This window comes from Orycteropus afer, unplaced genomic scaffold (assembly GCF_000298275.1).
Source record: "Orycteropus afer afer isolate SDZICR_OR568_19922 unplaced genomic scaffold, OryAfe1.0 scaffold00151, whole genome shotgun sequence".
Lineage (NCBI taxonomy): Eukaryota > Metazoa > Chordata > Mammalia > Tubulidentata > Orycteropodidae > Orycteropus > Orycteropus afer.
In genome coordinates, this window is record NW_006921738.1 from 5,383,565 (window position 1) to 5,398,035 (window position 14,471).

Below are 14,471 nucleotides of genomic sequence, written 5' to 3' on the forward strand. Positions count from 1 at the left end.
TGGATTTCCGAGGCAGTATCACTACGGAAGTAGGATTGCCCAACCTTCCTTCCGAGGAGTGGCTGGTGGGTTTGAACCGCCAGCCGTCTGGTTAGCAGTCAAGTGTCTTAGCCACTATGCTACCAGAGCTCCCAGCAGCTCCTTTAAGTACAACAAAATGAAACACTGCCTGGTCCTGTACCATCCTCCAGTCCTTGGTGTACTTGAGCCCATCATTGCAGGCACTGTTGCAATCCAGCTCATTGAGGGCCTTCCCCTTCTTCTCTGACCCTCTGTTTCACAGTTGTTTATAAAGTTTTCCAATAATGTATCAGACATCGTTTCACTGCTCCTCATAAGGTTTTCAGTGGCCAGTTTTTTCAGAAGTGGGTGGCCCTTTTCTTCTCACCAGTCTGTCTGTCCAGAAGCTCTGCTGAAACCTGTCCACCATGGGTGACCCTCTGCTCTTTGGTATACTGGTGTCATAGCCTCCAGCCTCATAGCAACACACAAGCCACCATAGTCTGACAAACTGACAGATGAGTGGTAGTTTTAGTGCTGATAAATCTCATTTTACAGGTGAAAGGCAGGCTCAGAATATGTGCCCAAATGATGTAACTAGTAGTGGTAGATCCAGGTTTCAGCATCCAGTTCAAACTCATGCTGGGCTCTTGGCACCAGGCCTGGCCCATATCAACTGAGTACTGAAAGTGGTAAGTTTGAAGTATTGCCATGACTTAAACTTGGTATTCAAGGAACTCTGGTGGCATGGTGGTTAAATCATTTGACTGCTAGCCAGGAGGTCGGTGGTTCAAGCCCACCAGCCACTCCACAAGAGAAAAATGAGGCAGTCAGCTGTGAAGATTTACAGCCTTGGAAACCTTTTGGGGGTGGTTCTACTCTGTCCTGTCAGGTCCGTGTGAGTCAGAAATGTTGTGATGGCAGTGGATGGTGGGAACCTTGGAATTCAGGCTTTGTAACAAGTCAAGTCCCAGGAAAAATAGGGGAGGTAGGAGGAAATTTAAATGATCTATGTTATGCAGGTGGTAAAACAAAGTCTAAGGAGGGCTCCAGAAATTACCTTAGCAGATAAGTGGATTCCTTTTGTTCTTGAACGTTGTTACTACTCTAACAAATGCTGGATTCCTAGCCTCCATTAGGGTCAAGAGATAGTGCTAAAAGATCAAAGGAGGTAAGAGGTAATTCTGGGGTAGATCTTGAGAATCTTCTGTTTCCATGGTGTGTATAGTGAGCCATCTCTATCTACAGGGCGATTACAGAATAAACTCTGTTAGTTACTTACTGTTTCAGTAAGAATTTGTTCCCATTCTGTTGAAGGCACGTTACTCACCTTCCACACATAGGATATGAAACTGACTTGAACCTCCCTCTAGCTGATAGGTGATGTTTCCCTCTTCTGGGTTAAGAACACCTAGATTCTGGTTTAGAGATTGAAGTGTATTAATTTTAAAATGAAATGTTATGGAGTGTAAAATGAAAAAGGGTAATTGTTCTTTGACCCCTAAAAGCTCTGCAGGGCTCTGATCATGCTCTCCCTATCCTGAAGGAATGCACAGTAAGCCCTAACGTAAGGATGTGTTCTAGGAAAGAAGGTTGTTCTAACACCAGAGCCTGTCCTCTCTTGGGGGCATGATAGATATTTTTCCATTTTTTCTTTTTATGCTGTGTGATTTATTACCAATTGTATAGGAAGAAAATGGGTGGCAGAAGTAACTTGTCCCATAGTCACAGAAACTGGCAGATCTTTTTAAGCCAAGGTTTACACAGAAACTCATTGCTGTCAAGTTGATTCAGACTCATGGCAACCCCTGTTAGAGCAGACCTGCCCCATAGGGTTTTCTTTGCTGTGATCTGTATAGAAGCAGCTCAGTAGGCCTTTTTTTGGCAAAACCATTGGGTAGGTCACAAAGGATACAATGGTGGAATTTGTCAGCCCCGAAAGAGCAAATTCCAAAATGAGAAATTAGACATGACTAGTTCAAAGGGAAATAAAGTATAAGGTGAAAGTGCCCAGGTGTTCTGGTGTTAAGATCCAATTTGAGAGTCATCTGGAGTAGGATATCAATGAGAAGGAAAACAAGGATCAGGCATTCCAAATAGAGCCAGGCTAGGGAGTCACTTGGAATTTTGATGGTAAACTGTGGTCTCATTGGGTTGCAGCTTAGCATGGTACAGAACAAATTGAAAAATAGTACCTTCATTAGAGGGCTATGAAGTTGTTGGCAGACAAGAAAGTAACCCTTAGTTTAGAATAAGGACCACTTAGATTCTCGATGTATTCAAGCTTAATCATTATCTGGTAGCAAAATAGGCTAGATTGCTAAGTGGGGAGATAGAAATGACTGATTCTGGCTGGGTGCAGACACAGATACAAGAGAAAGGTATTACTTGGTCCTAAGAACTGACCACTACTCTTCCATTGAACTTGTTGCTTTAATTTTTAAGCTTTCTGAGCCTGGAGATGATCTACTATAAGGTGGAATGTATATTCCTGAAAAGTCTGAATTCTACAAGAGTTGGTGGAAAAAGTAGAGTCTCAAAATGAGAGTTCTGGTTAACAATAACAACCCTAATGAGAAATAGTATAGTTAAATCAATGCTCTTCGATATTAAACCTTAGGGCTCATACTTCTGCAGTTATTATCACGTTTTTACACAAATAAAGCATGTTATACCTTTTTCGCAATGTGCAGGCTATGCGTATTATTTACATGGGTGCGTTATATGCAGAAAATATAGTAAGTCTATAAAGATGCTTCCTTCTAATCTAAACCACTTTCATTAAAATTAAATAATACCCAAATGTGGCCTTGTTGAACCACAGTGAGATATTACAGATCTCTTCATCTGTACTTGCTGGTTTAATCTAAGGAAAGTGAAGGGCTTATTTAGGCTACTAGACCAGTCACTGCCTTCAAGGGAAGGCACTTCTATAGAATTTGCATATAATTTTTTTGTTGCTGTTTTTTTTTCTTTTTTCCTTGATCTTGGTATATTATCAAGGCTTTCTCTAATCATGAAAAAGCTTACTCCATCATTTCAGAATGTTAGCAAGCTGGGGGAAAAAAAGGCATCATCAACCCTGATTTACCATTATTGGCATACTTCTGTTTATCAATTGCATATAGCCTCATTTGTGTTATATACAGTGTAGCAGAATCAACTTTAGTTTCTGTTTCTCCTATAGCACTGTGCCTCTGTAGTTTAAAATAATGGTATTAATTTGCTTAATGATAGCAGTGGTAGCTGGTTAGTATATATCATAACCTGTTAAAATAGCCATATTTGTACCTAGTATGTATTCCTAATGTGCTCTTAGCCTAATTTTGGCTAAGTTTTTATGACCCACTTAGTTAACTATAGGAGAGGTAGGTTAACTAGCAGTTTTATGATATCCCAGGTCATGATGTTATGAAGAGGAGAAAAGCCCCCCACAAAATAATCTTCTAAATAGTAAAGATTGATAAAGCAAATCTCTTCATTCTTAGATTTAGGAATCTGATGAGTTCTTTGCATAGCTTTACTTTTTTCTGGAACAGTAGTGGCAATTTCTACTGGCTGGTTGTTCCCAGAGGCAGGCGGTGACTGATAGTAGTTGTAAGGGAGAGAGCCAAAATACAAAAGGCAATTTGGGGCCATTTGGTATGGGAGGTTAGTAGTCCCATGTACTTCCAGTCTCCGGAGGCATAACTGCATTGATTAGAACTTGAATAGCTTTTTTTTACTTTACATACTATTTGCATTCCATTAGAGGATTCAGTGGATGAAATAGGGTCCAGAGTTTATACTGTAGATGGTTCCAAATTCAGACAAGTGTCATCCAGCAAGACTCATGCAACAAGGTCTGGTCCCGTGTTGATAGCTGTTAGACTATTGCTCTTTAAAGCTACAAGATACTTCTCTTCCAAATGCTCAGAACATTAGATATCTAGGAGAAAACAAGTGTGAGCAGTCACTTTTCCACAAAGCCAGGTGAGTGGTGTTTTATTTGGGTCATTGTCCAGTACATGGAGAGAGGGGGTAAGGTCTGATTGTCTAGGAAGAGGAATATTTTCCTGGAGGCGAGAAGGTTGAGTTGCTGAGAGATGTCTTCACTCTTTACCACCTTTTGCTTTGGTGTTTGAGTGTGATTCAAAGCTGATTCTGCCACCTGGTATGAATAGCCTCTTTTTTTTTATGTACAAATCTTTCCTTTGGTCTTAGTCCTAGTTTATCTGAAAGGTTGAATATCTACTTTTGTCTCTATTATCTTCTCACTAATGTGACAGTCTTCTTGATGGATACACAAAATCTAATGTGAAGTGATACGCAGGAAAAGTACTTGAAAAGGAACTTAAAACTTGTGAATGACCATGTATAGAATTGTCAGCTACTGTTATATCATTTACTGAATAAGCTTTTATAGCCCCTCTGTTGCTTCAGTAGTATCATTTTTTAGTACCAGTAGCCCCCAGGTTATGAAGGTCTGACTTGGATGCAACTCATAGTTAGGAACCAACCCCCATAAAGCCAATTATATTAAAAATTCAAAGAACATATAATGGTACATTGGAACAATTGGGTGCTACTTTGCTGTATTATTATTTACCACATTATTATGTTAAAGATGTTCTTGTGTATCTAGAAGTGTTTTCTTTACTGTTTTTTATGCATAGAAAGGTACACTATGTACTATATACTAAGACAAACATTAAATGATGTTAGATTCCAACCTTAGATATCAATCCAACTTATATACAAATTTAACTTAAAGCCAGACTTAGAAACAGAATACATTCATAATCCAAGGACTGCCTGTAATATTTTTAGAGCATCGCTCAGCATTCTAACTACATTATAGACTTAATAGATTGGGGCTGTTATAGAGATATTTAGACGCTGTAAGCATATCTGGGAGGCATTGAATAGTATGCCCTGTGGTACGGTTCTGCATGTTTAGATTCTTCTAGTGTTTGTAGGGGGTGTTAGGAGCATCTGCCCATGATCTGAACTGCAAGAAAACCAAGCATTCCTCTTGCTGTTACTGGAGTTTATTTAGTAAATGAATTCACACACACACACACAAAAAAAACCTTACAATTAATTGTGCTGAGTCTTGATTTTAGATTTCTACATATGTAGATTATTAATATTTCACTTTGCCTACAGACTTTGAATAGAAAAGATAAAATGAAGCTGAGATTGTGAACACATTTGTACCTCGGGATCCATGGGGATTGGTTCCAAGACCACCGCAGATACCAAAATTCTCAGATGCTCAAGTCCCTTGTATAAAATGGCATAGTACTTGCATATCACCTATGCACATCCTTCCCTCCACTTTACATCATCCCTAGATTACTTACAATACCTAATACGATGAAAATGCACGTAAATAGCACCTTGCTGTCCCTCTTAACCATTGCAGGATTGCTTCAACCATGTATTTGCTTTTTAGGGGCCATCCCCCCCATCGAATGTTTTTTGATCCACAGTTGGTTGAATCCATGGAGGCTGAGGGCTGACTGTATATACCTGGTAAAAACACTCGCTTTGCTCATTACTAGTATCCTAAATTCATCATGTAAGAAAAAAATTTCAGTTCTTAATTGTATTGGACATTGTCATCAGTCTCAAAAGTGAATTAATAGGGATCTTTGTGGAAGACTAAATTTATAGAATCAGAAGAGTTGATTGTCTCTGAATATTTATTATTAGGAAACTACAGTTAGTTACATCAAATCCTTTTATCTGGCTTAGAAAATTCTTAACTATGTGAATGTTATTAGGTGTCATTGAGCAGAAGATAGTTAAAATACAGCTTATTAATTCTTTTTTGGTCTCTTCCTGGTTCTGGAGTGGTAGTGTGTTGCTGCTGTGTACGCGGCTTCCCTTACATCCCACCGTTTGCTGTTTTATAACCCTGGGCTTTCCAACTTTGGTGATATCCTTTTCTGGAAAGAGAAATGGTAATGTATAATACCAAAAACTATAAAACTCTGAACATAAAAATGGGTTTCCTCAATCATGGGAGAAAGAAGGGCTGCTTATGCACAGGGAGACAGCTCAGGGGGCAGGAGTCCATGGAGAGATGGACACAGGGAAGAGGTAACTGTGGGGAGGAGTTGGGAAGGGAGCTGTTGCATTGTGGTAAACTGTGGTCAATGTCATGAGACAAAGTGTATGTGAACTGCTGTATGGAAAGTGAATTTGCTCTGTAAATCTTCACCCAAATCACAATTTAAAAAAAAAAAAAAAAAACTCATCCTTTTCTGAAAAAATAAATATGCTTTAAATTTAAAAAAAAAAAAAGGGTTTCCTATATGTGATCTTATCTGATTCTTGTAACAACCTTCTGAAATAGAGCAGGTGTGGGGGTGCTTAAGGCTGTGAAGTAGAAGCTTAGAAAGTATGAATCCATGCTCCGGTTCATCTTATCTTAATGCCCTCTCATCTTGTCTCAACAACAACAAAAAAAAAACAGTTATTTTATTTTCTGTTGTCCACCTACTTAAAATATAAACCTCCTTCAGCGTGATACCAGCTTTTCATTAACTGTACTGGGTTAGTGTTGGGATATTCATATGCTTCTGTACTCTTTCCTGCACCTGACAGACTCCAGAGCCATGGTGACACAGTGGTTAAACCCTAGGCTGCTAACTGAAACGTCAGTGGTTCAAACCCACCAGCTGTTTCATGGGAGAAATATGTGGCATTTTGCTTCTGTAAAGATTACAACCTTGGGAACCCTCTGGGGCAGTTCTACTCTGTCCTACAGGGTCACTATGAGTTGGGATTGACTCAGTGGCAGTAGGTTTATATAGATCTATATTTTCTTGCTATTTTCAGCCACAAAATTGAGCCTATGTGATTTTCTCTGTTCTTCCACCCTACCTCCAAGAATGTAAACTCTTTGAGGGACAGGCCTAATACCTATATTCATCTTTCCATCCCATACGGTTCCTTGTCCACTGTTATAAAATGGGTAAATATCAAAGAAAATCCAACAACTTCTTTCTCTACAGAGCTTCCCCTTAAGCTGAAAAGTTTATGCTAAATTAGGTGTTGAGTCTGAGGGGTGTTGGATTATTCCCTGTCCACTAGAGATTGAAGACGATAAAGACAAAAGTGCATTTGGTTAGAATGTCCTGCGTGCGATACCTATTTCCTGCTAGCCCATTTTCATGATTCTGATTTTCCTTTGGCAAGAGCTTTAAATTGGTCATCCAGTTAAGTGTTTTACCTAGTCTGAAAGGGGATGTGAGATTAAGATGTTCTACATCAGTCTGCCCACTATGTACCCACATGTGTTTGTTGAGTGCATGAAATGTAACTAGTGGACTGAGAAACTGAATTTTTTAAATTTAATCTTATGTATAGCCACATGATGCTAGTGTCTACTGTATTAGACAGTGTAGCTCTGGAGCCTCAAAAAGTATGAAAAGCCCACAAGCAGCAGGATTCAGGACAGGCTGTGTGTGGGATTATTGGCAGATGAAGGTGTGTGTAAGAGCTAAATTCAATCTGCAAGTTTGTCTCTTGAGAAGAATAAATAAGTGCTTAATGAAACATACTAGTTTACAAGTCTGTACCTCCATCAAAGGATAGATATTATCAAATTTCCTTTCTTAAGCTACTAGTTTAGATGCCAATCATTTCTCTCTTTTTTTAGATGTCAGTCATTTCTATACTACAGATATGTTGGGTTTTTTTGGAAACATACCATTTAAGTTAATGGCTTGATCATTTGATCTTTGCTGCATGATAAATTCTTGAATTATTGTGCACATTTTGTATAGATTAATTGTCATAAGAAACAGCCTTGGTGGTACAGTGGTTAAGCATTCAGCTGCTAACTAAAAGGTCAGCAGTTCTAACCCACCAGCTGCTCTGTAGAGGAAAGACGTGGCAATCTGGTTCTGTAAGATTACAGCCTTAGAAACCCTGGTTCTCTGTCTGTAGGGTCGTTATGAGTTGAAATTGACTTGATAGCAATGAATTATAGGTATTTTTGTTAGACTTCCTAAATAGTAGTTATGAAAGGGAGATGTTGAACCTTTCAGGAGTTCCATTGACTTTTGGAAGACAAGTTTGGTCATATGTTAATGGTAGATAAAGGGCTGCTTTTAAACCTGACACTTAAATCTTAGCTCAGAAAAGTAGACACAGTCTGTATTAAGGGATTTTTCAACGTTCTTGTTGTTATGTGCCGTCGAGTCGGCCCCGACTCATAGCGACCCCTCCTTGGGTTTCCGAGGCAGTATCACTACGGAAGTAGGATTGCCCAGCCTTCCTTCCGAGGAGTGGCTGGTGGGTTTGAACCACCAGCCGTCTGGTTAGCAGGCAAGTGTCTTAGCCACTGTGCTACCAGAGCTCCTTTTTTCAACGTTACGAACCTTACATAATTTAGCTCTTAAAGACTGTCTTGGGCAATAGAGAACACAATAGTCATTGACACTTTGAATTTCATTTTTTCAGGATGCAAGCATTTAAAATATAGGTGGTTTTGAAATCTAGATGGTTTACTAGATGAGGATGTATTTTTTCAGTGGCTAGCCCCCTGCATCCATCCTATCCCATTATCAGTGTAATCAAGGAAGTTACTTAGAGATCATATCATAGAATTGTGTATTGATAAGTTGATCCAGTCCCTAGAAACCAGATTATCCCTTTCCCACACATAACCAAAAAAAAAAAAACCAAACTTACTGCCTTTGAGTTGATTCAACTCATAGCGACCATTCCTTGGGTTTCCAAGAAGGTATCTCTACAGAAGTAGATTGCCCAATCTTCCTTCTAAGGAATAGCTAGTGGGTTTGAACCACCAGCCTTCTGATTAGCAGTCAGATGCCTTAGACACTATGCTACCAGAACTGTGAGTTGTCATTACCCTTATTTCCTTGAATGAGATACAATGATTTTATACCTTAAAACATTTTTATTTTAACATAAACACTTAGTTAATTTGGCTGTCTTGGATATGGGGCCAAGAACTTTGAATACTATGGATTATTGGTAATCCTCTTTTTTTAAACAAAATACAAAGGTAAAATCTGATTGGTAGTCGTTTAAAGAAGAGTTTGAACTTGTAAGTGCTTACAGAATCATCTTGGGTTTTTTCCAAGCCTTGTGCAGTAGTCTTATCCATACTTCCCATATTTTTCTCACATAGCACATCTACATAAATAACACGCACATACATGTAATTGGTGGAAGTGATGAAATTATGCTTAAAAAGTTTTGGCATAGTGCATCCATGCACACACCATGCATGTCTCGTGACATTTCTGGAAGTGAATTTCAGCCACATTCACGCCCATCCAATAGTCTGAGTTTGTTACTTTTGATCACGTTTGTATAATAAAGGTATAAGCCATGGTCAAGAAGTCATGGATAGAGTTTGGTAGTATTCTGGTAATCAGAAAATAAACAGCTGAAACTGAATTTGCTCTGAGACAGTTCACAGCCAGGCATGAGAGCCATGTAGTTCCTTGTAGCTAATCTGCACCCAGGTAAGGTGCTCTGGAGACAGGTGAGGGTTGGGCAGAGGGCTGCCCATGGAGTTACCACAGCCCAAGTATGCTGGTCCCACAGTGGGCAGGGGCTGTGCCCTCATGTGCCTTGGTCCCATGGTGTTGGCTCCAAGTAAAGCTATGTGGCAGGATGGTGCAGGTTTGGGCGCACACTATTCTGGCCCCACGGGGCCCTCAGGCAGCTAGTTAGACCTGCCTTACCTCAACGAGGGATGCACAACCCCGTTGTCAACCTCTCTGCCCCTGTTGCTCTCACACCTACCCCATGGTGTTTACTCTGGCAGGAGATTCAAACAGCCCCAGCGCTGTGGCCAGACAGCAGGGCAGAATGTGCACAACTGCGGCACCCTGGCCTCACCCACCTGAGTGGCCTCTCTGGCCCTGGGATGTGCAGACCCATGCATCTCCTGGGCTAGGGCCAGCAGTCCTGGTGAGGGCTTTTTCTGGGGTGGAAAAAGTCATGTATTCCTGTACTGGAGAAAATCATTTGCAGAGCAGGGAAGGAATCCTGTGGAGAGTGGAGCTACTTTGGAAGGTTGAGAATACGGTGGTGAGGGTTTGCTGTGGGGAACCAAACTTCTGCCTCAGTAGGCACCAAGACAAAGACTTGACATTAAATCCATGGGACAGGGGAACAAAAATGAAATTGAAGTAAGCAACATGTAAAAACAAAATATGTTATAGCGCACTTATAAAAATAATGAGGGTAGTTGTACATATGCAAAAATGTATAATGCATGTGTTATTTGTGTAAAATATGGTAATTTGATAGCAGTTTTTAATAGCCCATGTTTGATTAATCTTTACAAAACGTTCAGGTTAGTCTTTTTGATACTAATGGCCTCGTTTCATCCATTAAATCTCAGTAATTATAAAACAAGTGCAACTTGGCATAATTTGGGAATAAGCCTAATAATTCTTGGTAAACCAGTGCAGCTCTGTTGGCTGGGAGAGTAGAAGGGCTAGTAAGCACCGAGAGTGAGTGCTTAGGCCAGGATCTAAGGCTTTTACATTTACTACTCATTAACATGCTACAATTCTGTAAAGATACTTACTTTCTACAGATAAAGAAACTGGGGCACTGAAAGGTAACTCTTTAACCCATCATTGTGCATCAAAGCATGGTTATAATCTTCTGATATTTACTAGATTTACTTACTATGGCTGTTTAGTCTAATTTTGATACTTAAGTCCTTTTGGCTGATACTTAAGAAACCTTAAATCTAAGATTATCTTGCATTCCATTTTACCAAAATCACTATGTATGCACTTGATGGTACTTTCAGTGATAGCCATTATATTTTAGCTAAGGTTTTGTCAACTTTGTGTTAATTTATAGTGCTTTCTCTGCATTTTCCATTATCCTGACAGTTACTCACTAGGGAAAAGGAAAAAAAAATAATGCCAGAAGAATGAGGAAAGCAATGCTTAGACTGCTTCAACACTAACTGATCACTGCTCCAAGCTGTGTCTGTAGGCAAAATGTGGTTTTCTTCTATCAGATTGATGGGATTCTATGCCTGGATAGTTATTCCCTTGGAGTCCCTGGGTGGTACACATGGTTAGTGTGCTTGGCTCCTAACCAAGAGATTGGAGATTAGAGTCTCCACTGAGGCATTTGAGAAGAAGGGCCTGGGGATCTGCTTCTGAAAAATCAGCCATTGGAAACCCTTTGGAGCACAGTTCTACTCTGGCACACATTGGGTTAACATGAGTCTGAATTGAATTAATAGCAACTGGCTTAGTTATTCCCTTTTATTCCAACTCAGAGTTTGGGAAGATTTGGGGAAAGGTGGAAGTTGGAACTGTTAGCTTAGAACTTTCTAGTAGGGGAAAGTTTAGCTCCTGGCAGCTGGCTCAAGTAGGAGGGGAATCCTGTGCTGGCAATGAACTTGTAAGGCCAGCCGCTTCTCTCTGGCAGAGGATAGGGAGCTGGGCACATAGAACTGCTGGCATGTGTGTTATCCTGTGCCCGTTCTGGGGGCTAAAACTTTGCTCTGAACTTGATGCATTTTCTGGAGAATTGTTTACATTTCCTTGAAATCACGTAAGATACTAAAGTAATCTTGACCACAGTAAGATGGATGTATAATACCTGCTTCAAGGGGTTAATGTCTAGAGTATTTGTGACACATATAGTTTGAAAAAAAAAAAAAAAAAAGATTGCACATTTCAAACTTAATACTGTTCTAAATTAGGGGTCCACAGACTTTTACTGTAAAGGATAAGATAAATATTTTGGGCTTTATGGGCCATCCAGTCTCTGACACAACTACTAAGCTCCACATTGTAGCACAAACGTATTCATAGACAATAGGTACGTGAATGAGTGTGGCTGTATGCTCATAAAATGTTATTTATGGACAGTGAAATTTGAATTTCATGAAATTGAGAAACGTAAAAGTCAATCTTGACGCCCAGGCTGCACATAAACAGGTGGCAGGCCATGGTTTGCCAACCCTTGCTCTGGTTCTATAGTATAGCTACCTGTTACTGAAACTGAGTGGCCTTTGCTGTCTTCTCAGTTTTCTTACCATTTCATAGATGAGGGAACTGGCTTGGAGAAGATAACTTGCCTATAATCACACATTCTTAAATTTTGAAAGGAGTAGCTAATGAAGAATTCTGAAACTTAAGAGTAAGTGTGACCACAGACCTCAGTGTGTACAACTCTGAGATAATAAGCCAAGTCTCTGCTTCTATCCTTTCTTGGTGTCCAAGAATTAGATTGAACCTGGTAGTTTAAATGAGTTTACCAGGTACAGAATGATTTAGTAATGTTATCCTGCCTATTATTAAATTCTGATTTCAGAAAGACAGTGCTCCCCTGAGACTATGGCCCCTAGTCACCCTTCGGGCCTGGAACTGAACTCACTCCCTCAGCTAATTTTTAGCCAAACAATAGACAGGCCTGCAAGCTGAACAACTACATCAGGAAGATGCCCTCCTTAGAACAATTAGCCATGGGAGATGAGAAGGGCAGCATTTGCACGAGGAGAAAGCTAAGGAGACAGGAATGCATAGGCAGGAAGGACACAGGGAAAGGGTAACCCCAAGGAGGAAGTGAGTACATTGTAGGGATTGTAATCATTGTCATGAAACAAAATGTGTATCAACTATTGAATGTAAAACCTATCTGCTTTGCAAATGTTCACCCAAATCACAATACGAAGTTGAAAAAAGACAGACATTGCTTACAAAGGCTGTCAGTTGCTTCTTTTATGGTATAATGTGTGCTCCTAATAATTTTAACAAAATTAAAAACAAATTATTCTAGAATAGATTTACAACCTTGCACATACGGAATTGAGTTTGTGGTTCTCAGTTCAGGCTAGCTGGCCATAGCCGAGGCACAGGAGGTATAACAGTGGGTCTTCTTGCAGGTGCTGCTGGTGAGCAGCAGTCGGTATCCAGACCAGTGGATTGTCCCAGGAGGCGGCATGGAGCCCGAGGAGGAACCTGGTGGTGCTGCTGTGAGGGAGGTTTACGAAGAGGTGAGACGAGTAGTAGGTTGTTCTCCTTCCACAAACTCTGGTTTGGGATTTTATAGGAGAGCCTTCTGCCTGATGGTTACAAACAAGGCATTTTGCTCCATAACATGGAAGAGACGGCAAGAACATAGACAAGTCATGCGAGGCTTTTGTTTTGTCTGATGCACCATTTTTAAGCATGTGACTAGCTAGTATTGTCCTAAATAGGTATTTTTTTGTAATGTGGAAGGGCCTTGGAATTACCCAAGTAAGAATAGTATCACACTGAGCAGGAATACTCAGAAACATGGATCATAGGACTAAAAATCATAATTGATTTTTATTCAAGTACATGAGAAGCACATTGCTTTTATTTTACCTGCTTTGTCTTAAAGTTCATTAAAATGCAGCCCATACACATGCACAAAACCATAAATGACCTGCTTCTTTTCTTACAGTTGGTAAGTAATGGATAAAACATGCTTTTATGCACAGGCAAACAGACCGTCCACTAAGTACTATCAGAAGTTACTGAATAGCAGATATGGTATAAATGGAAGGTGATTGCTAAAGTCGCTGTCATTGGGCCTTGGTATATACAAGGAGAAGTTTCAAAGTGTCTTCAAGGATGAGTGACTTCCTGAGGGAACACTAAATAGAGGAAACAACGTATAGCAATCTGTTATTCTGTTGACTGGATTTGCATGGAGGCACACTGAAGCTCCAGTCCATCTGTTACAGTGCTCGGTATAAGTAATGAGGACTTTGTACTAGAAGGGTCACAGGTAGAAAGAATTGAACCTTCTGAACCATGGGTAAAGAAGGCAGTGGAAAGACAGGCCTTGAAGAAAGAAGCAGGGAGAAGGCTATTTATTCATCCACAAATGTCTGTTTTCATGAATCTTGTCCTAAATTGATAGGAAGTCTAATTTCTACCAGTCCTTGCCTTTTCTTATAAAATAAATGACAAATTTGATGTAAGGGAAATTAAAATTTGTTTTATGGCACACCACACATTGTGAATCTTAGCACAGCCAGAAAACTTCCACAGAAGCCAGAAGATAGTAGTTTGGTATGGGTAGGCCTGTGGTGTTTAGATTCAAAAATCTAAATAGCCAGAATATAAACTTTGGTTATTATAAAAAGGTAAAACTTTACATTTTATTGCTTTTTTAATAGGCTGGAGTCAAAGGAAAATTAGGCAGACTCCTGGGCATATTTGAGGTGAGTTACCAAAATAATCCCATCTTGCTGATGAAAGAGTTAATTCTGTTTTCTAAGCATCCACACAGTCTGGCAGCAGCCTGATTATAGAAAGATTTCTCTCTTAATTCACTGTATAATGTTTAAGTATATAGATTTTTTAGGAGGTATAATACCTTTGTTGTTGTTGTTATGTGCCATCGAGTCGGCCCCAACTCATAGCGACCCCTCCTTGGGTTTCCGAGGCAGTTATCACTACGGAAGTAGGATTGCCCAACCTTCCTTC

At 39.9% G+C, this 14,471-nt stretch overlaps 1 protein-coding gene across 1 annotated transcript in view; it reads left to right on the forward strand.

Annotated features, from left to right (window-relative positions):
- Positions 1-14,471, forward strand: part of NUDT4 (nudix hydrolase 4) — a 24,251-nt gene that overhangs the window by 3,051 nt on the left and 6,729 nt on the right. The window contains exons 2-3 of the mRNA XM_007946131.2: positions 12,896-13,006; positions 14,162-14,206. Of these exons, the coding sequence (XP_007944322.1) occupies positions 12,896-13,006; positions 14,162-14,206 (156 nt within the window). The remainder of the gene's footprint in view (positions 1-12,895; positions 13,007-14,161; positions 14,207-14,471) is intronic.